The sequence below is a fragment of the Ricinus communis genome, chromosome 1 (genome assembly GCF_019578655.1).
Source record: "Ricinus communis isolate WT05 ecotype wild-type chromosome 1, ASM1957865v1, whole genome shotgun sequence".
Taxonomy (NCBI): domain Eukaryota; kingdom Viridiplantae; phylum Streptophyta; class Magnoliopsida; order Malpighiales; family Euphorbiaceae; genus Ricinus; species Ricinus communis.
Window position 1 is genome coordinate 20,720,693 of NC_063256.1, and position 27,114 is coordinate 20,747,806.

General features: G+C 36.0%; 1 protein-coding gene across 1 annotated transcript; it reads right to left on the bottom strand.

The window, feature by feature from the left end:
* Nucleotides 1–381: 381 nt before the first annotated feature.
* Nucleotides 382–2,867, bottom strand: LOC8262239 (L-type lectin-domain containing receptor kinase VIII.1). Its single transcript, XM_002519561.4, has one exon. The coding sequence runs from the start codon at nt 2,656–2,658 to the stop codon at nt 613–615; it is 2,046 nt and encodes a 681-aa protein (XP_002519607.2). The 5' UTR covers nt 2,659–2,867; the 3' UTR covers nt 382–612.
* Between the last annotated feature and the right edge of the window lie 24,247 nt (nt 2,868–27,114).

Here is a 27,114-nt window from a genome sequence, read left to right on the forward strand (position 1 = left end):
TCATAACTGGAATGTTTCCTATATGAAGTGGACTGTTTGCAGCTGATTCAGCCTTGCAGAAATGTTCTAAGGATTTTACACTTTGATTTTGTGTCCAGGGACATTATTAGCTTATCTAATAATAATGTTCTTACCCATGTATTGAGAAATGCCAACCATGTGGCCCACATTTTGGCCAAATTTGCTAGATTTTCTGCAGACAAGCAGTGTGGATTAATTCCCTTCCTGCTTATGCTCTTGATGCTCATCTGAAGTATGCACGTTTGAGTTCTTCTTAATGAAAATCTAGCTTTTCTTTTAAAAGAAAAAAGACAGTTTAAGTATGGGAGTGATTAAGATTAAATTCAAGGTGCCACGTGACAATAAGTGCAAAGCTCAAGGTGCTATACAAGCATTAAACTAATAGAATTCTCGAATGATCGGACCATATACATGAAATTTTCACAAAGCATACAATTCAAATCCAAGTTTACATATTCTTTTTATATTGAAGTGCATGCACAAAAAAAAAACAATATCCAAATAACAAACACAACCACAACCACACCCACACCCACACCCAAAAGACGAAGCATTTTCTTTCATTTTTCCATATTTCCTGGTCATCTTCTTTTACTTGAAAGGAGAGCAAGAATATCCAGTGCAAAGGCCAGTCGCGCTATTGTAAGGAAACAAAGCAATGGGTCGACTTGAAGGCAACTCAGGAATTGGCCTATCTAAGCTCAAAAAAGCTATCACTTCCTCCATGGAAGGCCTGCCTTTATCCTCATTTAATGTGCAAAGCAATCCAATCTCCAGCACTCTTATGGCCTGTTGCAAGTTAACAACTGCGCCCATCCTCCTATCCACCGCTCTTTCTTTCTCATCAGTCTCGTGCATTCTCCATGCAAAATCTACCAAATCCCTCTCTTCCTGCAGCCTGACTTCATTGTCCAATCTTCCCCTGCCAGACACCACTTCCAACACAAAAATGCCGAACTCAAACACGTCAGCCTTCTGACTCACAGCTGCCTCAAACCGCCTTGACTCTGTTGGGGAAAGCACAAAACCAAAGTCGCCTAAACCCGCCCTGAAGCTAACGTCAAGGAAGACGCTGCTTGTTTTCATGTTCTTGTGAGACAGATGCCTAGAGTGAAGGAAATTGAGAGCATCAGCCACGTCTTTAACTACCTTGAATCGCCGAGTCCAAGGAAGCACACCAACTCCGAATAGCCATTTATCCAGACTTCCATTTGGATAGAAATCGTACAAAACCATGGTTTCGCGATTATCCTGACACCATCCTCTAATTGGGACTAAATTTGGGTGACGAACTCTGCTAATTGTACTGATTTCTTTGAGCAATTGCCGCCTATCCAATCCCAGCTGTGAGTTTAAGAATTGAGCTGAGAAACGTTTAACAGCCACTTGACAACCATTTGATAGCTTTCCTCTATAATAAACACCTTTGGAATCGCTGCCCAGTACTTCCAATTCATGGAAACACCGAGTAGCTATGGAAACTTCAGCAAAGGTGAAACGGCGGGGTTTATTGGGAGGCCGCGGACGTTGGGGTTTATCTGCCAAGATCATAAGATTTGACTGATCATTTCTACGCCTTCCATTGTAGAAAAAACTGGCAACTACGGCAATAGCAAGCACCATTACAGCAATGAAAATTAAGAAACTACTCGAGGGTTCTGCTTTCTTTGAGCTTTTTGCCTGTGAAGTTTGAAGATCAACAATGCCAGTTCGTCGAGTAATCTTACTCTCGCATGTTTCCACAGAAGGTACGAGAAGCGAGGCTTGGCTGATGGAGGTGAAGTTCCAGGATAAGATATTATGGATTTGAGTCAAATTTCCCGTAGAAGCAGAGAATCCAACGAACATATATTCATTGAGAAAAGGAGAGAGATCAAGAAAACCGGAGAAGATGGGTTTAGACGCAAGACGTATATCCATCCAACGGCGAGGACCATTATATGAAATCCAAGCTTGGTGAAGAGAGCCATCCTTCAGGGAGATACCAACATCCGAAGCATTAATAGTTATTGTGGACACTATGCTGCCAAGATCGATGCCTATATGGTTGTCATTTGGATCTCCAAATTCTGGATTCTGACGAGTATCAAATTCAATAGCAACTGCTTTGTAGTTGTCCTCACAAGCATCATTAAGCATGGCAAGCCAAGGTCCAGGCCTACCTACAGTGAACTCATCCGGGACGATAATGAAGGTGAGGCCACTGCCTCCAGCGCCAGTAAGGTTGTATGTGGAACTAAGGTTGGAAGTAGTGGAGTTGGTAAATTGAAAAGAGAAGGTAGTCTCAAAGGAAGCAGGAGTTGCAGTGAGTGGATCAAGAAGACGGATTGGAAAAGAGTAGATAGCTCGCCCAGCTTGATGTTTCAGATCAGTTGCTTGGGATTCATCTGGAATTTGGATAGCTCCCTTCTCCTTTGACACTTTGGCACTACCTAAAAGCTGAATCTCGTGTATAATTCTGGGATTATCCAAACTGAAATCTGGAAAAGAGAGGTGCTTAGTAACGTTAATTAAAGGTCCATAGCTCTGCCTCTTCTGGTCATCAGCTGATGATGATTCCACTGAAGTTGGGTGAAGTTGTATGAGAAATAGAAGATATGCTGATGACCACAAAAACCAGAAGTTACAGGACCCCATTAAGCATCACCAAATCAGGAAAAATAGTTGAAGAACAAATGATGCCTATCTAGCTAGCTACTGGGTAGATATGAACCGGTTTAAGGCTGTTCAATATGAAAGAGCAGCGGTGGAAGGGGACTGAGTAGTCACCTTCACTGATGCACTCACGTTCTAAATGATTGCACGTAACTTGTCCACATATCAAACAAAGCAAAAACAAAATTCCACTAGTTTCTAGCCTAATCTCAACATTATCATGCAGCGCTTTAAGGGATGAGAATAATTGAGGAGATGACCACAAGAGTTACCCTTTTTGATTACTGTGTCTGTCTTTTATCCAATAAATTACAATTTTAATTTTGCTATATATTAACAAATTAAAGTCTTAACAAATGCCCTTCTCCAATTATATTTAATTATTTAATATTAATAAATATATATTAATTATTTAATATTAATAAATATATATTAATTATTTATAAATTTAATAAAAATAATTTCCTCACCCAATCTATAACAATAATTATACGAATAGTTAATTTTCCACTTAGTGTATAAACTATGAAACTGTTTTAGTTTTATCATACAATATTTTCTATTATAATTAATTCCTTGGAGCGCTTTTTAGGCGAAATTTTGCTGTTTTAGGGTATTAAAAATGTTAATATACCTCTTTTAACGAGAGCTAATCATGTACACTTATTGGTTTTAAGGTGATTGCTTTGGTGGGCCACAATCATGGTTGTGTAAGGTGCACAATGATTTGTAAGTTGTCCAATTATAGTTGTAATTTTTATTTTATTTTATTTTATGTTTTCTTACTATCGAAAAGAGACGTTCGCCTATGCAGCATGGGGTCGGCAATATACATTTTTCACATTTGAGATTTAATTATTTAATTATTTCAGTATTTTTAATTTTTATATAATTTAATAGATATTTAATCTTTATTTTATAATCATTTAAATATTAATTTTTTTATTTAATAGATATTTTATTTTTTATCATACTATATGAAAATGTGGTAAATAACACTACATTTTAAAAAATTGAATATTATAAAGAATCAGTTGAAGTGTATATTATATTATATTAAAATCTTAATATTAAAATTTAAGTGTTTAAATTTAGCCATTATTGGGGTTGAATGATTGTTTAAATAGTTATCCAATTTTTTACTTTATTTTAAATTCAGCATTAAATTTTATTTATATTAATTTAGTATCTAAACTATAAATTTTATAAAATATCTTTATTTAAATTTAACGTATGTCATCAAATCAATAGATAATTGACACATATTTAATAATTTTAAATAAATAAATATATATCAATTATTCAATATCAAATCGTAGAACACTTATAATATGTGTCATTTTTCTATTAATTTTAATATATATATAGAGTCTAAATAAAAATTATTAAAATTTGTTTGACAAACATCTTTATTTTCAAATCAATTTTTAGTCACGTGGCAGCTGGAATTATATGGGGCTGCCACTAATGTCTTTTGAGTAATAAAATTGGACATATTTTTATCAGATTTAATTACAAAAACAAGAAGCGTAGAACCAAACAGATGAAAAACTAGAAAAGAATCCAAACATCAGACACACTATTTTACAGTCACTAAGCTCGCCCTATATTTTTTATATACAAAGAAGCGACGCCCTAGATTTGCATCAGCCTATGACGTTTTCAATATAAAAACTTTTTGGTAGCCACAATTAGAACAATGATTTGGTGTTCCATTTTTCAGAATAATGATTTGACAATAGATGAAGGAGAAAATGATTTCAATCTTCTTCAATAAAAATTGGTTTAACGCTTTGAAATGAAGGTCAGGGGTGAAAAGAAAGAGGCAGTTGTGGGTAAAGTAAGAGTCTAGGTTTTAAAGTAAAGTTAAAGCTAAATTAGAGGTGACTAAGATATGACTAGAATATTTCTAATTTTTCTTACTCAAATGATATGGATTATAAGTGGTAGCCCTGTGAAACTTTCGGTGCCTTGCCATTAATAATAGATCAGAAAATAAAGAAACACCTGATGGCGAAATTAAATTACAATTTAAATACTAAATTAATAGAAACTAAAATTTAGTGTTGAATTTGAAACAAAGTGGAAATTTGGGTAAGCACTCAAACAATTAACTTGCCATTACTGTACTAGTTATTTGAATAAACAAGTTATTGATATCATTCATTTATTTAAGGTAATCTATTGATATTATAATTTTCATGTCCTATACTCTTCCAATATTAGATCTGGACCTTTAAACTTATATTTATTTGTTTATGTTATAACTTTCTTTCCTCAAGGTCATTTATAGCTAATAACTTCAACTAGGATATCTTAAAAAAAAGTTTTCCTGCAACAAATGTCATAAATATTTTCTGATTATTTTAGCAAATTTTGTAAGTAGAAACCAATAAATTAAAAAGTCGAAGAAATAGTGCTTTGGTGAAGAAAAATTAGAGCAAAATTCTACTGATATTAGGTTGATAAATACATAAAAGTGTTAGTCTAAATATTTTTATTATTAAGTTAAAGTCGCTAATTTTGATTTCGACTCTCAATTTGAATCTAGTAATAATAATTTATTTAGTGTTATCTCTATAGGAATTTTAAATAACTTTTTTTTGCAGGTCGTATGTTCAAAAATCGAGACCGCACCATCCCTAGCAACCACGAAATGCAAGCATAAGAAAGGAGACTGTTTTGGTCAAATCGGAATCGCCCCTTTGTACGCACGACTGCAAAAAGCAATATTTTTTAGGTAGTAGTTTATGGTGCTTTAAGGTTCAAAAAATCACGACTGCTACCCACAGAGTGTGACCGTGATTTTTCATGTCATTTCAAGACTGTTGTAAACCTCTAGTTGCATTGCCGTACCTATATGTACTGAGACAATGCGATCTCAGCCATTTATTTTACTCAAAGTAATCGTAGCCGTTAATTTGGTGACTGACTAACTGTTTCATCGGGTCAAATTTCATTCATCTTTACACTTGCCATCCTATGACAAGGAAAAAATGTCAGTATACTTTCTCTATTCCAAAGAATAAAAGCTGAACTATTACACGTCTATAAAATATAAAAAGCAAAAGGCTAAAGCTATGTTTGGATGCTATAAGATTCCAAAGGAAGGAAAGGCAGTTCAAACCAAAAGCTGCATTTGGATGTCATTAAATCTTAAGGAAAGAAAATGTATAGCCTAAGAAGAAAATGTTAAATGTATTACAATGTATAGTCTCATAATAAGCATATAATATTGACATAAAAATGCAATTAAATATTTCTTCATTTACAAATTTAAATAAATTGAAAAACTATAACTTTTTTTACTAATTCTAAGACCTAACAGTAATAAAATCTAATCTGAGCATTTTAAATTTAAAACTAAAAGTTATAATATTTTCAACCATTTTGTTTTCTAACTTGTTTAGTTTTTTTATTAGCATAAATTACATTTACATACTTAATAATAAGTAGTATTGAGAAAAATTACATAAGTAAAATATTTAATTAGATTATTAAAAAGACTCAATAAATTAATCGAGTTCCAAAATACTAGAAAGAAAATTGCACATTGACATATCAATTATGGGACAGTATGATAGATGCAATCCTTCACCAATACAAGGTACTTCAGGACACTTCAATCAACATCTAACTTGATCTTAGTGTTGGCCTTGTATATCAAATTAACCTATCAAAGTATTTTAGTTCTGACTCATAGTATAGAGAAATTGGACAACTAAGTTAAAAGGAAAAGGAACACATGTGGTAGGAGGTTCAAGAAACTTCTATTAAATTTGCAAAAGTGGCTTAGGGGGCATAACATATATTGGATAAAGGGAGCAGAACTCGTGAAATGATGATTTTTTCTATTTTATGACCTAACATTAATAAAATCTACACTATTACATTTTTTATTTTTATTTTAAAAATTATAATACTCTTAATATGAGATTTCGTTATTGGACTTTTTTAGTCTTTTATTGGCGTAAATTGTATTTACATATTTAATAATATACAATATTGAGAAAAATGTCAACGATTAGTAAAAAATTATTCAATAGCAAGACCAAGACCCATTAAATTAACCGAGTTCCAAAATTTCAGTAAGGAAATAGGACATTTGCATATCAATTCTAGGGCTCTAGGATAGATGCAATCCGACACCAATTGAAGGTAATATTCAGGACACTATAATTACTATCTGATCAATGTTATATACATATGGGCCTTGAAATAATTTGATATTAAGAGAACCTATCAAAGTATTTTATTGGTGAACCTTTGAGCCGAGGAATTGGACACTAAAGTGAAAGGGTAACAAACACATGTGGTAGGAGGTTGAGGGCACTTTTGGTAAATTAGGAGAAGTGGATAAATGAGCATTACATGTATTAGCAAAGGGAGCAGATATCACGAGGTAAGATATTGAAGAGACTCTATAAAACCTTTAACTAATTGACTATAGGACTGAAGTCTTCTTTTCTCTTCAAAGAATTTATGAGTTATAGCAAGGAGCACATCATATCAAATCTAGAAAAACCAAGAGCTTTTCTAGTAAAGTAGGCAATCTCTTATTATGTTGGCCGATAATTGTGAGTGTTTGGGTATATATCATAGCCATAGTGATACTGATTCCTATAATATTGTTAAATATTCTTTCACCAATCTAGAGTTTGATTTTTCCTTTTTTGAACTCCTTATTGTTTGGCATATGCTTACGTTGGTTGTTGCTGTTGTATAAGAATTTAAGATTAGGGTTTTACAGTGTTATTGTTTTTGTAAAATTTTATTTTCTATGATAGTAATTTGATCTTTGATTTATAAGAGTCATTAAGTTGTAGCATATATTTTTCTATTTTATAGATCTGTTTGATTTGAATTATTTTTCTTTTTGTTGAAAATGAAATGGCATATTATTATGAAAAATTTATGAATAATGAAAGTATGTTAGTCATGGATTTTGGATACGGGTTTGGAAGAGTTAAATATTGTAGATGAGGTGTTTGGAAAAATATATTAAGTCTTAGAAAATGTTATCAGTAAAGAGAAAGTAAGAAAGAGAATTTAAAGTAAAAGAAATCTAGTTAATGTCATACCTTTTTCATTTTATGCATTTCAGTTGCTTAGAATTTGTGACTAACACACACTTTAAGGGGCTAAAAGAATTTTTTAATAGAAGATTTGGTTTAATTTATGTAATCTCATTCAATGAAGAGAAGCTACAAAAATTACCCCACACTTAAGCTATTGCTTGTCCTCAAGCAATTAACAACTCAACCCATAAAACTACAGTTAACAATTCCTTTCAGTTTATGCCCTTAGTCCACAACAGAGAGTATTCAACACATCTCAAAGGATACTCAATCATAAATCAAATTACAAATCATTAACAAAGAATGGAAATAATATTAATGCATGAGTAACTTAAATGACAACTCAACACAAACATCATGAACCAATGCCTCACAGGGATCACTCAAGTCGCTCAAAGTGTATATTAGGTGAATAACAAATCCCTCAAAGCAAATGCACAAGACCTGCTCACCATAAGCTTGCTTATAAATCATATCTTCGCTACTGAATAAGTAAATACCAAAATCAAAGGGTCTTTACCGAGGTTGAAATGGGGCTAAGGTAAAGGTACGAAGATTTGGATAGAAGTGTGAAAGTGCTGGAATTCGTGCGATAAACAATAGTATATGCTCAAAGGATTAAATGCCTAAGATCACAAAAAGAATCATTCACTAAAATCCCTACTTCATAGAATAACGCTCGCAAATGCTCTAAATCCAATAAAAAGATAAATAATTAAAGAGATTTGTTTATTATATATTCTTTTTTTTTCTTCTTCTTTTTTTCTCTTTTTTTTTATAATAATGAACTAGCAGCTTATTAGCAACCGCTGCATACAACTCGAATAAACATAAAGAATAACAAATACAAATTGGATCAAAGGGAGCATTTAAAATATCAAAAAGATTTAGTGAATTTACCAACATAGCAACTAGCATTTTAATCCCACATAAAGTTGAATAAATCACAGAAAGAAATTCCAACATAAGGGTAAAGGAAAGATAAATGTAAAGAATGGTATAATTGAAGTGTATAGGTGTAGATTATGAAGAAAAGGTTAAGGCTCAAAAACTGGCTAACTAATGGAAACATAAGGTGATAGGCTTTTGGTCAAATGTGGTGAATCCTAAATCGCCCAAATCATCTCATGGTATTCACAATATTCATGTAACTTCAACACGCATTACAAAGCAAGTTCTAGAAGCAAAGTTAAGTACAATGCACACTCAAACAAGAAATATAAAGAGCATAAGTATAATGAATGCTCAACTGGCTCAAAATCTCTCTTTCAGGTGTGGTATTAGGTGCAGTTGGTTCGCAACATCATTAATTGAATCATTACTTAAGAAACACATGCATATGATATTATCAACGTTCTAAGTTAAAATTCGACAATTCGAAAAAACAATTAAATAACACCGGTTTAACCCGGCAGGGTTGATGTGTAAAACACCATAAATTATTTTCTAAGGACAATGAATAGCAAAGAAAAGTAACTACAATTCTATAAATCAAGTCATCAATCAGCTCAAAAATAGCATACTCAAGTGCATAAAAACACAGTGTCCTAACATCCCCTAAAAATACACAACACTTAGCCATGGCAATTTCAGATATATTAAAAATCCATATGAGAGATTAAGGTTTACCCATAAGCACCCCACACTTGAAGAACACACTGTCCTCAGTATAAAATGTTATGGATACCCCGCATGGAATGCTCAACTAAGAGAACAAAGGCAATACAATCCAAGTGCATGACATGTATGAAAAATAAAGTAAATAAATGCAGAAAAATAAAAAGATCTAGGGGATCGCCTGATCATCCATCGAGGGCCGATGTTGTGGAAATTCGATTGCCTCCTGGTAGAATCCGAAAATAATAAAATAAAGAAATAAAATTGAAACTGAAAATATGAAAACTAAAACTAATAAAATGTTTCAAAACAAAAGGTTAAGATATTAAAGATTAAAGATAAAGTTTGGGGTGCCTCCTAAAAGCGCTTCTTTTTGATGTGATGAGTCTTCTTAGCTGGACTCATGGTGAAAAGCAAACGGTGGGGATTGGCGACCATCCATCCTTCTTCCAAGTAAATGGCTTCAAATATCCGCTTAGAGGGATAATCGTCAACTTCCTCTTCCCGACAGTCAAGCAAGCTGCTAGTATGATGGGCAAAACTAGCTCCTCATATATTTGCACGTAGTCATGATGCTCTAGGGGCTCTTCCAATTTGAAAGCTGGAGTTTCAACAATTGGAAGGATTTACGGTTGGGCAATTTCTTCAGGAGTGTTGATGGTTTTCTTCAGTCCTTGGCTTGGTTCACTTGCTAGGAGAAACTCGAGCTCCTCCAAGACTTCATCATTGGATAACTCGTGCTTATCGTCCATTATCAAAGGGACTTGTGGAAAATCTACCAACAATTCCTCTAACTGCAACTCAGCATCATCAACTGTACATTCCTGTTGATAGTCTTTCAGAGGAATTATGCTCGCCTCTTCCTTTTCTGGTTCCATCTCCATGTTCAAGAAATCGTCCTGCACAGAAGCATCATCGTCAAACATAGTAGATAAACCAGAAAAATTCTCACCTGAACGCAAAGTGATGGCGCTCAAATGCTCCTCGGATTCAGTAGCATTTGATGGAATTCCCAATTGCTCTTCAGCTAGTAACTTGAAGATTAAGCCTACTTGATGCTCTATGTTCTTAATTGAGGCTTGTTGACCTTCAAGTACCCTCTCTGTTTGTTGGAATCTTTCCTCAAGACTTGTTATGAACCTTATCATTAGCTCCTCTAACACTAACTCTTCATCTTGAGTTGAAGGTGCAAGATTAGACTGCTGATGTAGTTGCTGAATTCCTAGTGGTTCTTGGCCATCTAAGCTCCATCCAAAGGGTGAATGAGTGCTCCACTCTTGATTGTAGGTGCTTCCATACGAGTCATTTGGCCAACTTCCAGTATAATTCACCTGTTCATAGTTATAAGAACAATGAGCAACATCACTATACAATGGATAATCATTACACACATGTAAACCACAACAAAATTCATAAAAGACTTGAGATGAAAGGATAGGAGAAGAGAGTTGATCGGTAGCCCTGCAAAATGATTCCACTCGAGCATCTAAAGATGCACGAGCATCCCAATTTTTAGCACTCTCTTGGTTCCTGATCCCATTTTCCAATGTGTCATACAAAGAGTTTGAATTTAGCATTGAACCTCCTTATCATTCACTATCTGAATCATAAACTTAAACTAAATAAATATGTACAAATAAAATAAAATAATTAAATAAATAAAAATAAAAATCATAAAATAATAAGAAAAAAAGAAAAAAAATGGCTAAATTAACAAATAGCAAATTTCACTCTAGTTTTCAAACATTCCCCAGCAACGGCGCCAAAAACTTGATGGGCTCTTTATGCAACCTACATCTAAGGTAGTGTACCTATCGATGCAGTCTAGCACTAATGGCGAGTATCAAGGTCGTATTCCTCGGGAAAGTGAAAGCCCAGAGTTACTCCTTTGTTCTTTGTTATATTAACCTAAAATGGATGATGAATAAATTCTAAACTAACTAATAACTACAAGCTAAGTTCTGAGGGAGATGCAGGAGTAATTGATAAATGAAATAATCAAGACAAGAAGACAAACCCAAAGGGAATCTAAACTAGTTGGCAATCGAACAAAAGATAAAGGATCGGTGAGTCTAATTATGCTACCCGTGGATGAATTCTTAACCGAATTCGGTTTCTCTCTCTCGATAACCGAATTTCTAAACCTAATAACCTAAAGTTGGAATCTCTTCCTAACGATTGATTCTTAAATTAGCATTAAGCTTTAATCCGCCTCTATTAAGCTTTGTTAATTCTTAATCCGGCTAGTTAATTATCCTTATCTCTAAGCGATTATTAACCAGTTCTTGTTATTCAAAATTCCAATTGCCAAACGGATTTCTCAATCTCATAAAGCAATCTAAACATCACAATTCACAACGTCTCATGAATAATGCATAATCTTATTAATACTGAAAACAAGAAGAATACAAAACCAACTCAAACAATCCAACAATATAATATCAAGCCAACATAGTAAGAAATCCCAATGGATTAAATCAGTCTAGCTAAACATGTTCATGTTTAAAACAATCTAGGAAATCAATTACAATGAAAGAATAATGAAAATAAAACATGTACACCCTTTTCTCTCGAATTGGATGAACAGCTTCAAATCTGGATCTACACTTTGATTAATCTCCCAAACTGCCTCTTGAATTGCTCCACTACTGTTTTGCACTCGGAACTTTGCGATTCCGGGATTCTTACTCACTGCAACTCTCTCTGCACTCAATCGCATGAAACCGAACTGACCTCCGAGGGCTCTATGTCACTCTTTTTCCTCTTTTCCCTCTCTCTCTTTTCTAAGAAAAATTTATTTTTCTTATATATTTAACTCAGCACGGCCGTGGTCAAGGTCGTCATCTGACGCCGAGTCCATGCCGTCTTTGAAACTATGGATCTCACCAACTAGGGTTTCACCATGACCGTATTGCTCCCCGTGCTGGTCACCACGGGCCGTGCTGGAGGCCGTGGTGGCTACGGAACCCGTGCTCAAACCATTATTTTGAAGACCAAGTTTCGATGGTTGGTCACGGCTAGAGTCCAGTGATGGTCGGCTGACCTTGACTCAGGCCGTGCTCAATGTGTGCAACGCGGGCTCTTGTCCGATCTTGATGAATTCTCGTCTGTTTCCGCACGTATTGATCTATAATTGCTTAAACACCAATGATGGTCCTATAAATGTTCCTAAAATGCAAAAGAACACAAAACATGGGTGATCTGGGAATAAAAGCATAATAATTGCTAAGAACATATGCAATAATATGCAAGCAAATATGTGTAAAACTATGCTCATCAAGAAGCTACAAACTTAATTTGATCATGCAATGAAGAAAGAGGACTGCAAAGTGTCTTCCCGTGGCAGCACTACTACTACTATACATTTGTGATTTCTCGAGGCTACCACCAAGACCACTCTCAGTCATTGCTTTAAAAGTTGCTCAAAGTGGCCCGATTGACCTTGTAGATTCTTGACAGCGGGATTGATTATTTTCTTCATTCTTTATCGATTTGATACTTATGTTTTTCTTTTTTGTTTTCCTGATATTGTAATATTCAGGTGCAGTTGCATCAATTAGTGGAGAGCAATGACGTGTTCAAATATTTACAGCAATATTATTACAAATGTTCGTGATTTCTCGAGGCTACCACTAAAAACGCTCCTAACCATTATTTTGAAAGTAGCTCAAAATTGCCGTGGGTGGCAGTTTTGAGCGCATACCCAAGTTTTCTTAGCGACTACAATACTACAGGACTTTTCAACCTAATTGAGAACATGCTAACTACTCATAGGGACTAGCATGGAGAATGCAAGAAGGAAAAACATGATGGTTGGCCCATCATCTACCATCATACAAGGAATCCTTTTCCCTTTCACTTCAGCTGCAATATAAAGAGCCTTATTATAGTCCCTTCCTTCTAGTGGCAAATCTTTATTGGAGAACGTGATCATCTCAGTGGTCTTATCAATTACCATTTTGAATATTTCCTCGGAGGTGGCTGTCGTGCTTATGCTAATACTTGATAAGGCATGAATCAGAGCCTTCCTATGATCTTGTGAGTGAATCAGTAGTTCTCAGATATCAGTCATCTTCTTATTCTTCTCCAACTTTTCTAATAGCCCTTTATCCTCTTTTTCCAACCCTTTCTCAACCTGCTTCAGTCTTGTGCCTCCTTGTCACTACTCTTAGCTTCTGACCCAATTTCTTTATCAGAGTTATTATTTGCCTAGATATATTTGGCACCACTGTCTTGGACTTCATATTCATCCCCAGAACTATACCAGATGTCAATGGCCATGACCGAGTTCTTTTGCCCTTATTTCCATACTTCTAGGATGCAAGTATCGCCAACCAGCTGCTCTTCATTATCCGATCACCAACCACTTAGTATATTGTCTTCAATCTGAATGTTAGCCAAAGAAGGCCTTGAATAGCAGAATTTGTAATCGAACTTGCCCGATGGCTACCCTAGAAGGTCTTCACACTCATCTACTACTACATTCTAAGGAAGTTGCTTTACTTGCCATTCCTCGTAATCTATCAGGTCTTAGATCTCATGCCTTAGACGAATGTACTGATCCATTATATGCTCGAAGGTTTAGTGATACTCACAATATTAGCCATTGTGAGGGTTCCAACCGCTTCTTAATGTTAGGGATTTAAGCTTCCTGCTCCTTACTAGGTGAGGGAACACCATAGATAATGGTGCCCTCGACTTGGTGAAGGTTATTTATGGGCTTTTAGGTCAGGTTTTGGCTCTATCTCAAGCTCAGGTTTTAGCTCTATCTCAAGCTCAGGTCTTAGCTCTATCTCACGCTCAGGATCAGGCATGTCTTGGAAGGAATTCATGACCTCCTCTTCATTAAAGTCAGGGTTGATCATGGAAACCTAGTTCGGTGGTAGTGTGTTGTCGTAGTTGTATAGTGGGTTTCTTTTGGTACTGGGCTGGTTAAGATAGGTTAGCTTGGATTTCATGTTTTCAAGCGGATGAAATTGTTAGTATGGTGTTCGGGTGCCTGGTGGAATTTTCAGTATGTGTTTGGCTTGTATTCGGGTGCATCAAGGTTTGGTGGGTTTTTGAAGGTAGTGGGTTGGAGTAGGCCATTTTGCAGTAATCTTTTGAATATTTTTGAGAGAGGCTATTTAAAATTAGAGAACCTCCTCGATTGTTGGACAACATTCACATCAAGAATTCTGCTCCTTTTAGCTTGATAGTTCATTCTCCCACCAGTTCAGGCATTCTTCCTCTTATCAGTCTCAATTTCTTCGGCCTGAAGCCTATTGTCATATAAGTCCACGAATGTCTTGGGATTCATCATCTGAAGCCTCTCAACCTAAGCTAAAAGAACATTTCAGACCACCATACGAACTTGGTCCTTCTTAGAAGGCTTATTCTTCATCAACCCAGTCTTATTCCTCCACCTAGTTAAGAAATCAGAGAAGGAATCGTTTGGATTTTTCTTAGTGGACTCAAGATCTCTAATCGAAACTTTGAGATGAGTGTTATAGTCATATTTCTTAATAAAGGAATTACACAAATCTCACCATTTAGCTTTGGTAGCTCATTTTAAGCTATGATACCAGTTCACAGTGAGTCCTTCGAAGGACAATACAAATGGCTTAATAATTTGGGTCTTACTCAATTGAGTAGTCCTAATAATAGTAGCATATAATTTCAGATGGACTTTTGGATCACCAGTCCCATTGAACTTTTCATCTCGAGCATTCTGAACTTGGCAGGTAGCTTATCTTCACCATTCAAGCTCAACTCGTCAAAGTCATAGGTTAGGTCCAAACTCTTGATCTCCAACATCCCTTGCATCTTATCGAGCCTTGCACTCAAGCCACTCACAGCCTCGTTAGTAGTAAGAGCGGTCTTTTTCTTAGTCTAGTCCAGCACAAACTCATCAAAATCTTAAAAGTTTTAGGGCACTTCCCTCCTAGCAGGGTCATCGGCATTAGAATAGCAGCAACAGTAGCATTGGCAATCTCAGCAGAGATAATAATTGGATCAACTGCAGTAGAGGGATTAGCCATTATAGGGGCAATTACAGCAATCAGGTTAGCTGATGGGGCTTGGTTTGCAACCATTCCAGCCAAAAATTGTTGGAGCTCTTCCCTAATCACACCCCTCGGGTCATTGATAACAACATTCTTAAAGATCTCGACGTATTGCTTGTTAGCTCGTTCGTTGGCCATTTCAGTCTCGGTCGAGGCTTTAGCCTCAGTCACTGAAGTTGACCCTTTCGTCTTTCAAGATATCCCAACACAAACCAAATCTTCAATTAATATCCTCTCCAGCCTATCGCTCTCTTGTCTTTTCCAACCAAAAGGAGAATATATATGGCTTTGAAATGAAAAGTTAGAGTGATGTATGGTATGCATGATGCATGTGCAATGCACAAGATTAGGGTTTAGCGATCATTATCAAAGAACTACTAACCGACACCATCAGAGCTATAGGGACCAAAGTGCATAATATGTGAAAATGGTGTAGTAGACTATTAAATGATAAAATTGAAAGTAAGGATACACTAGATTCAGCTTCTCTTATCCCTAGTGAAGTTGCCACTATAGGTGACAGTTTTGGGCGCACACCCAAGTGTCTCAAGCGACTATGACACAATAAGGCTTTTTAACCTAATTGGGAACATGCTAACTAGTCATAGAGACTAGCACGGAGAAAAGGAGTTGCCACTCAAGTAATTCTCTAGGACACTTTTACTAATTGAGTGGCATACTAAATTCAATAGAAAGCTTCGCCATATCCAAAGATGGATTTGAAAGCCAACTTCCTTATTTTGTGTATCTCTAGTTTCAATTTTATTATTTAATGGACTCTTCCCTATAAACGCAACATAAATATTTATGTACATCAAGCACTACAACATGTGAGGTCCACTTAAATCTAACCCATTTTAGCTTTAGCCCAATTTCCCATTTATATGGTTAGCCTAAGTTAACTATTCCATTATATACAAGGAGGCCCACCTAGTCTAGCCCAGTTACAGATTATGCTTTGATTACTAAGTTTTTATCCTAAGTGGGCTACATTTTGTATGCCAAAGCCTAATTCAGTTCTCTTATTCTAATTGAGTCAATTATTTCATTAAATGTGGTAAAGCTTGCTAAGTCTAAGTGAGTTTTATGCTTTAGGCACAGTGTTTACCATCTTTTAACCTAATGAGCTACAAGTTACATGCCAAATTCTGATTATAAGCCTTAGGTTTAGGTGTCCAACTTTATTGCCAATCATATAACATGTATCCATTTACAGAAACATTAAGCAAAATAAAACAAAATAAGGAAAGCAATAAAGCTAAATTATTACAACCCTATCCTACAATTAATTAACTTAGAAACAACTAAAAGATGATCAAAATTGGCAGAAAGCAGCAAGAGTTCTCGAGATCAACAAAAAGGGACAAATTTGGACGAGCAGTCGATTAAGCCACACTATAGAGTCGGTCAGCTCTGTGTACAGCTGATCACCTATGCCTAAAGTCGACCGGTTCTAGAGTTTTTTCTAAATCGAATTGCTAATTTTTGGTGCTCTAACTCCCAAACTCTCGAGGTGCATGCATAAAACACATTAAAAAATTTTACAACATGCACAATACACGTAAATTAGCCTATTTTAGTGACAAAGAAAATCAAATTGATGGAAAACAAGACTTATAGTGAATAAAGATGTCAATTTCCTAAAACATGCATATTGAACTAATCATGCATAACCCAAATCTAATCATTCAAATACATTAATCATCAACAAAGAAAGGTAAATCTAATATGTTAGCCTACTCATATGATCTATCAAGTTCAAAATCCAAGAGAAGGAAGTTATCCATTTCAATACCTAAGAATCATAAACATCATAGAAACATTCAAATTCGATGCAAATACTTAATTCTAAACACATATAACATAAAAAAAACAAACATTAAAAGACAATGGGATTAGGAACCAAGAGAGTGCTAAAAATTGGGATACCCATGCATCTTTAGAAGCTCGAGTGGAATCGTTTTGCAGGGCTACCGATCAACTCTCCACTCCTATCCTTTCATCTCAAGTTTTTTGTGAATTTTATTGTGGTTTACATTTGAGTAATGATTGTCCATTGTATAGTGATATTGTTCATTGTTCTTATAACTATGAACAGGTGAATTATACGGGAAGTTGGCCAGATGACTCGTATGGAAGCACCTACAATCAAGAGTGGAGCACTCATTCGCCCTTTGGATGGAGCTGAGATGGCCCAGAACCACAAGAATCTCGGCAACCACATCAGCAGCCTAATCTTGCACCTTCAACTCAAGATGAAGAGTTAGTATCAGAGGAGCTGATGATGAGGTTCATTACAAGTCTTGATGATAGATTCCAACAAACAGAGAGGGTACTTGAAAGTCAACAAGCCTCCATTAAGAACATAGAGCATCAAGTAGGCTTGATCTTCAAGTTACTAGCTGAAGAGCAATTGGGAACTCCATCAAATGCTACTGAATCCGAGGAACACTTGAGCGCCGTCACTTTGCGTTCAGGTGAGAATTTTTCTGGTTTATCTACTATGTTTGACGATGATGCTTCTGTGCAGGATGATTTCTTGAACATGGAGATGGAACCAGAAAAGGAAGAGGCGAACATGATTCCTTTGAAAGACTATCAACAAGAACGTATAGTTGATGATGCTGAGTTGTAGTTAGAGGAATTTTTGGTGGATTTCCACAAGTCCCTTCGATGATGGAAGATGAGCACGAGTTATCCAATGAAGAAGTCTTAGAGGAGCTCGAGTTTCTTCTAGCAAGTGAACCAAGCCAAGGACTAGAGAAAACCATCGACGTTCCTGAAGAAATTGCCCAACCGTCAATCCTTCCAATTGGTGAAACTTCAGCTTTCAAATTGGAAGAGCCCCTAGAGCATCATGACTACGTGCAATTATACGAGGAGCGAGTTTTGCCCATCATACTGGCAGCTTGCTTGATAGTCGAGAAGAGGAAATTGACGATTATCCCTCTAAGCGGATACTTGAAGCCATTTGCTTGGAAGAAGGATGGATGGTCGTCGATCATGCCTATTTGCCTTTCACCATGAGTCCAGCTAAGAAGACTCATCACATAAAAAATAAGCGCTTTTGGGAGGCACCACAATTTTTATCTTTAATTTATAATATTTTAACCTTTTGTTTTGAAACATTTTATTAGTTTTAGTTTTCATATTTTATTTAATTTTTGTTTCAATTTCGATTTTATTTCTTTATTTTATTATTTTCAGATTCTACCAAGGAGGCACTGAATTTTCACAACATCAGCCTTGATGGATGATCAGGGCAGTCCCCTAAATCTTTTTATCTTTCTGCATTTATTTACTTTATTTTTCATACATGTCATGCACTTGGATTGTATTGCCTTTGTTCTCTTAGTTGAGCATCCCATGCGGGGTATCCACAATATTTTACACTGAGGACAGTGTGTTTTTCAAGTGTGGGATGGTTGTGGATAAACCTTATAATCCTACTCTCTCATATGATTCTTAGATATATCTGAAATTGCTATCACTAGGTGTTGTGTATTGTTAGGATGTTAGAACACTGTGTTTTTATGCACTTGATTATGCTATTTTTGAGCTGATTGATGACTTGATTTATAGAATTGTAGTTACTTTTCTTTGTTGTTCATTGTCCTTGGAAAACAATTGATGGTGTTTTACACATCAACCTGCCGGGTTAAACTGGTGTTATTTAATTGTTTTTCGAATTGTCAAATTTTAACTTAAAACGTTGATAATGTCATATGCATGTGTTTCTTAAGTAATGATTCAATTAATGATGTTGTGAACCAATTGCACCTAATGCCACACCTCAAAGTGAGATTTTGAGCCTGTTGAGCATTCATTATACTTATGCTCTTTATATTTCTTGTTTGAGTGTGCATTGTACTTGACTTTGCTTCTAGAACTTGCTTTGTAATGCGTGTTGAAGTTACATGAATATTGTAAATACCATGAGATGATTTGGGCGATTTAGGATTCACCACATTTGAGCAAAAGCCTATCACCTTATGTTTCCATTAGTTAGCCAGTTTTGAGCCTTAACCTTTTCTTCATAATCTATACCTATACACTTCAATTATACCATTCTTTACATTTATCTTTCCTTTACCCTTATGCTGGAATTTCTTTCTGTGATTTGTTCAACTTTATGTGGGATTAAAATGCCAGTTGCTATGTTGGTAAATTCACTAAATCTTTTTGATATTTTAAATGCTCCCTTTGATCCAATTTGTATTTGTTATTCTTTATGTTTATTCGAGTTGTATGCAGCGGTCGCTAATAAGCTGCTAGTTCATTATTAAAACAAAAAAAAGAAAAAAAAAGAAAAAGAAAAAATAAAAAAAAGAAGAAGAAGAAAAATAATATATAATAAATAAAATTCTTTAATTATTTATCTCTTTATTGGATTTAGAGCATTTGCGAGCGTTATTCTATGAAGTAGGGATTTTAGTGAATGATTCTTTTGGTGATCTTAGGCATTTAATCCTTTGAGCATATACTATTGTTTATCGCACGAATTTCAGCATTTTCACACTTCTGTCCAAATCTTCGTACCTTTACCTTAGCCCCATTATAACCTTGGTAAAGACCCTTTGATTTTGGTATTTACTTATTCACAGTAGCGAAGATATGATTTATGAGCAAGCTTATGGTGAGCGGGTCTTGTGCATTTGTTTTGAGGGATTTGTTATTCACCTAATATACACTTTGAACGACTTGAGTGATCTTAGTGAGGCACTGGTTCATGATTTTTGTATTGAGTTGTCATTTAAGTTATTCATGCATTAATATTATTTTCATTTTTTTGTTAATGATTTGCAATTTGATTTATGATTGAGTATCCTTTGAGATGTGTCAGATACTATCTGTTGTGGACTAGGAGCATAAACTGTAAGGAATTGCTAACTGCAGTTTTATGAGGTGAGTTGTTAATTGCTTGAGGACAAGCAATAGCTTAAGTGTGGGGTAATTTGATGTGCATAGTTTTACACATATTTGCTTGCATATTATTGCATATGTTCTTAGCAATTATTGTGCTTTTATTCCCAGATCACCCGTGTTTTGTCTTCCTTTGCATTTCAGGAGCATTTATAGGACCGTCATCGGTGTTTAAGCAATTATAGATCAATATGTGTGGAAATGGATGAGAATTCATCAAGATCGGACAAGAGCTCGCGTTGCACACATTGAGCATAGCCTGAGTCAAGGCCGTGCTGACCATTACGGCCTGGACTCTGGTGGTGACCAACCATCGAAACTTGGTCTTTAAAATAATGGTTTGGGCACGGTTTTTGAGGCCACCACGGCCTCCACCATGGGCCGTGGTGGCCAGCACCGGCGGGGGCATGGCCATGGTGAAAACTGCTTGGTGAGATCCATAGTTTCAGCACGGCCTTGACCACGGTCGTGCTGAAACTGTGGATCTCACCAAGTAGGTTTTCACCATGGCCGTGCCCCTGCTGATGCTGGCCACCACGGCCCGTGGTGGCCTCGAAAACCGTGCCCAAACCATTATTTTGAAGACCAAGTTTCGATGGTTGGTCACGGCTAGAGTCCAGGCCGTGATGGTTAGCACAGCCTTGACTCAGGTCGTGCTCAATGTGTGCAAAGCAAACTCTTGTCTGATCTTCATGAATTCTCGTCCATTTCCACATGTATTGATCTATAATTACTTAAACATCGATGACGGTCCTATAAATGCTCCTGAAATGCAAAAGAAGACAAAACACGAGTGATCTGGGAATAAAAGCACAATAATTGCTAAGAACATACGCAATAATATGCAAGCAAATATGTGTAAAACTATGCACATCAAAAGGTAAATCTAATATGTTAGCCTACTCATATGATCTATCAAGTTCAAAATCCAAGAGAAGGAAGTTATCCATTTCAATACCTAAGAATCATAGACATCATAGAAACATTCAAATTCGATGCAAATTCTTAATTCTAAACACATATAACATAAAAAAAACAAACATTAAAAGATAATTACATAAACCCTAGCATGTTTCTAATAATACAAAAATCATAAAGTAGAAGAGATATGATGAAATGAGTGTTTTGAAACCCTTAGGTTGTCACCATATTATGCAGATCCTCAAGTCTGAGGTGATGAGGAGGAGGTTGAATCGAAGAATGGGTAGGAATCTAAAGTGTTTTAGGGTTTGTGTTTGATTTTTGGAAATTTGTGTATCACTTTGGAAAACTTACTATCGTTTTGTTGATAATTGCTAACCCCAAGCCTAGGGTTTCCTTTCTAATTTATAGGGAATGATCAAGGAAACCCTAGAAACTTGGATATATGTTCTTTAGCTATTTGATAATTATCAATAATTAAAAATATAATTTTTGTACTTATCAAAAGTGGTGAACGATAAATATCTACAAATATCGAATAAATCATGAAAATCATTAAAAATTTGAATAATTATTAATAAGATATTCTAGAAGATGTATTTTATTATTATTGGCATTTTAAAGTGAAAAGTACCTTAAAATGACGTCGAATTTTGAATTAGAGACAATCGAGACTGTATAGAGCTAATCAACTTTCCACATAGCTGATCGGCTCTAGGTTTGCAACTTTTGTAATGTTTTGTAATTTGACCCCTGATCTTTTAGAATTTTAAATTTCACCCTATAAACTTAATTTTTTCTGTCAATTTAGTCTAAATTGTTTTTAGAAAATACTTTTTAGTTTAATTATTCGCAACCCTAGCTATAATTTGATCATCCTTAATCCGTCGAGACTTAAGAAAAGTAGTAACTTTCATCATCGAGTTTCTCATAATTTCCTCGATGTCTAAATCCAGAAAATGGGTGCTAACACTCGCGTACACCAATTTGCTTAAAAACTTGAAAATTTTGATGTTCATACATTATTTTTAGTTTAATGTGTGTGTATGTGTATTCATATATGATTTTTAGTTTAATGTGTGTGTATATGTATTCAAACCTGATTTTTAAATTTTCAGACGGATGTTGTCTCGATTCGATTAGTCTGCAGTTTCTATAGGGCCCACGAGTTGTTCGATAAGCTCCCAAGTGTGGTACAGGCTCGTACTAGAGACACCTGGTTTGGCTAGTTCCATTACTATCGACTGTTTAGAGGATTGGTCATACTTCCCTCTACTACCCACACTTTTCACACCCCGATCAGTGAGCTGACACTGCCTCCACTTTCTTTCGCTGCCATCACAAGGATTGACTTATCGAGTACCCTTGTAACCTTCGATGAAGCCATCCACGATCAAAGGTCTGATGCTTGGGATCGATTCATTATTGACTTACGAGGATTCTTGCCTATACGCAAGAACACCCACTGCCTAGCTTATTAGAGTATTCCTCTTCACTACAGAATACTCACTCCCCACTCTACTAGGAAGGTTGGTCAGAAGGCTCGAGCCTTTCTGGTATACTTGTTCTGGACTACACTATTATGTGATTCGAAGAATTCGATGAACCTTCAATACTTGGCCCATTTGAGTGACTTAGACCTGGTCTCTTCATATAATTGAGGATTCGCTATGCTGGCTTATCTGTACCAACAGCTAGACATCATTGTCCATGGGAGTAAGAGGCTTAGTGGTTTTTAGCATGCTATTCATGTATGCCTTTCTCCTTTGTCCTTTTACATTTCTTCTTAGTTGTATCTTATATGCAAACCATTTGAGTGGAAGTGTGGACCTTGGAGCTGGGCATTTTGATAAGAATTAATCCTATCAGCACTTCTCGAGCTCTCCCCCACTTAAGCTGCTGGGCCTCGAGCAAGAGCAATGCCTTGGAGTGGGTGTAGGTCCATGCGCATCGTATGTGGATCAACTTATTGACCTAGGTCAAGTAAGAAAAGAAAATATTAGTTTGATTTCATATAAATAATGCTCAGATGCATACCCATGTGTCTTACAAGTTTGGGCTGATTGGCTTGGGGACTAGAGAAACTAGGACCATACATGCTATCTGATGCCAACATTGAGCATAATAGGATACTCCTGCTTACTTTGTATGGTACCTAGGCGAGTGCATTTACGGCTAGGAAAGGGAGCCCACTCTCCATCGTGTGCCCAGGTCACCTCCCTTATCCATGTTCTAGATGGCAGACATCTTAAATTAGGACCTGGAGGAGTTTCTCAAGTGTTATGATGACCTCAAGTAGCTTACTATTAGGTTAAGGAAGACCGACAACACATCCTTCATGACTCAGCTTTCAAGATCGATACCCTTAGATAGGAACACTATAACACTACAACACAAAAGCCCTCAAAACCCTAACTAGTGATGAATGGATCAAGCTTGGGAAATTTCATCTTTCCTCTTTCAAGGCTTTGCAACACATCAAGCTTGACTACAGATTTCTTCACTCGGATGTTAACTTTTAGTGCCCAAAAGACCTTGTTTCCCATTTTAACAGCCAAGAATTATGCCTAATGATTGAAGAGTTCATTGCCATCCTTGGAGATCCTAGTGATTTCACCCGCCCAACGGTTTTGCCAAGGCTTGATGACCCTTTTTCTGGCAAAACTTTAGAGTTGTCTAACATGTCCCCTCACTCAAATGTTAACTTTTAATGCCCAAAAAACCACGTTTTCCATTTTAACAGCCAAGAATTATGCCTAATGATTGAATAGTTCATTGCCATCCTTGGAGATCCTAATGATTTTACCCGCCCAATGGTTTTGCCAAGGCTTGATGACCCTTTTCCTAGCAAAATTTTAGAGTTGTCCAACATGTCCCCAGCTGAGTACATTCTTATACTATTGTGAATACCTTACCCTCACTTCTCTAATTACGTATTATGGCAAGAAATAAAGGGGCATCCCTCTTTGGGTTAGGATATTGAGTTTTTGCCTTTATGCCCAAATTTCTATTGATTTCTCCTCAATGAGGGGAAAATATCTGAATCACTGGTATTATTGATCAGGTGGAGCACAGTGCTAATCCAGTTGTAGTGATTATGGCTGAAACCATTATTTGGTTGGATATGTACAAGACCCATCAAAGGTTTACTAGAAGCCTTATTCTCTTGCAAGTATACAATCAAATCTCTTTTTTTTTTCTTTTTATTCTTACACCTTAACTCTTACCTAAGCCACCCTTTTGTGTTTTCAATTTAGTAGACTTTATTTTTACCTAAGCCGCCCTTTCGGATTTTTAAGTTAGCATTTTCTTCTTTTCTTGCATATTTGGTTGTGTAGGAAGCTTTGGATACTAACTATTCCTATAGACATTGCTAAGTATGAGCCGAAGCATGTGCAGGTTCGCTTTATAGTCGTGCCTTAAGGTCATGAAGGTTGGACTGACCAGATGAAAGGCTTACTAGATACCCTTATTCGCTAAACTTGCCCTTGGTAGAAGATTTAGCATAATACACTTCTGATTTTGGAATGTCCTCCCGACTTTCAAGGTTTTTCACTGAGACAAGACTTCCTAGACAAGATTGAGAGGTTGCGATGTCACTATACCATAGAGCATAACATCAATTATATCTACAAGGCTTAGGTTTTACTTCACACTACCACTGCACCTGGATTGTAAGGGATAAGAGGACTCGAGAGCTATTTGCAGAGTCTAAGAATGCAAGTGCAAAAAGAAGAAAGTGAAAATGCTTCTAATTTATATCTTATAGATTTTGCTTAGATTTTGTTTTTCCTTTCTTACAGTAGTGCGTAAAGCAATAAGCATCCATATGAAAATTTGATAAATACTTTAGACAATTTTATTCATTCAGTAAAGGCCTAAATGGTTACATTTTATTTCTCATGATACAACCCCTGTTATTAGCCAGTCCTTTCAGATTCTCAAGCTGAATATTTTCCCTCTTTATTGCCTTTATTTTTGTTTATCCCACCTTTTTAAGTTTTCTAATCAACAGTTACTTTTTTATTCATATATCTTTTTTTTTCTTCTTTTTCCTTTTCTTTTCAAACATAGTATTTTTTGAGATGATCTAAGTTGATGGGCTTAGAGAGTTCGTACCCTTTTAGGTCTGAAATCTTAGCAGTACCCTTAGGCAGAATCTTCTTTACAAGATACGAGCCTTCCCAATTGGGCTTGAAATTTCCTCTAGGATTGAATGTTGTAGGCCTTGGGTGCTTCATTACTAAGTCACCGACTCTAATCCTTTTTGGCTTCACCCTTTTATCGAATGCTCTAGCTACCCTCTTTTGATACAGCTACATGTGATACAAAGCCTTCGTCCTCTTCTTGTTAATCACAGCTAATTGCTTGTACCTCTGGTTAGGCCACTGATATTTTGGTATGTCAGCTTCCAGCATGACCTTCAGAGATTTCAATTCTAACTCAATTGGCAGAACCACTTCAGTTCGATAAACCATAGAGTATAACGTTGGATCTACTGATGTTAGCTCGATAGCTCGGTATCCCAAAGTGCAAAAAGTAGGCAAAACAACCAATCCTTATGGTTCCATACCATCTTTGGAAGTATCTTCTTCAAATTCTTGTTAGTCGTTTCTACTGCACCATTCGCTTATGGTCTATATGGGAAGATCTGTGATGTTTCCTCAAGTAAATATGTCATCTCAACCTTGAACTGTACCTTATTATCTATTACAACATGGTGCAGGACCCTGTACCTGCAAATCAGATTTCATCCTAGCCATCTACTTTGCCCCCACAGTGGAAAATGACTTAGCTTCATACCATTTAAGAAATAGTCAATTGCCACAACTATGAACCTATGTCCATTCGAAGCAGATTTTATCTCTCTAATGATGTCACTTCCCTAGGTTGCAAAAGGCCATAGAGACATTAAATTGTGAAGTTCTATCAGAGGTAGATGACTTAGGTTATTATACAGCCAACACTCATGGCACTTCCTCACCAAGGCTATAAAATCTTTTTCTATTTTCAGCTAATAATAGCCTTGACTCATTATTTTCCTAGTCAGCACTATGCCATTTATATGAGGCTCCCTCACCCCTTTGTGCACTTCCTCCATCACCACATGTGCTTATTACTTAGTCAAACACTTGAGATGAACACTTGAAGCCATTCTCTTATACAATATCCCATCATGGCTGATGTAGTTCCTAGCTTGTATTTGTAACGCATACTTGTCCCTTACAATTGCCTCTTCTGGATATGCTATGTTCCTTACAAACTTATGTGAATCGTAAAACTAGGGTTTCTCTTTTAGTTCCATCTGAATATCCATAATCCTTTCTTATAGTAATAAGAAACTCCAGATTTTATGATCACTAATGATTTCATCGAGAGTTGAGCTGGATTGTTCCATATAGATGATAGTGTGGGTAACAAATCCGTCATTTAGTCCTCGTCACTAGGCAAATGAATGAACAAACATTTAGAGAAATTGCAAACCAAATTCCTAAGATAATTGATATATGGTTTTAACATCTCTTTCTTCATTTCCAATTCTTCAATAGGTCATTGGATTACTAACATGTAATCCTCGTTGACCATCAGCTGCTTCGCTCCTGCCATCATACCGCTTTTAACATATACAGACATGCTTCATATTCTATCATGTAATTTGTAACCCTAAAGTCTAATCTCTTGGCCATTGATCATATCTCATCTTCTAGTGTGATCAAGACAACTCTTAACCTTGCACCTTTTGCATTCACTGCTCTATTGAAGTACAATCTTTATTCTTGAATTTCAATTATACCCAAATTCTCATCAGAAAACTCTAGATCACGAGGGTCATCTCCTTTAATTGTGTTATATGC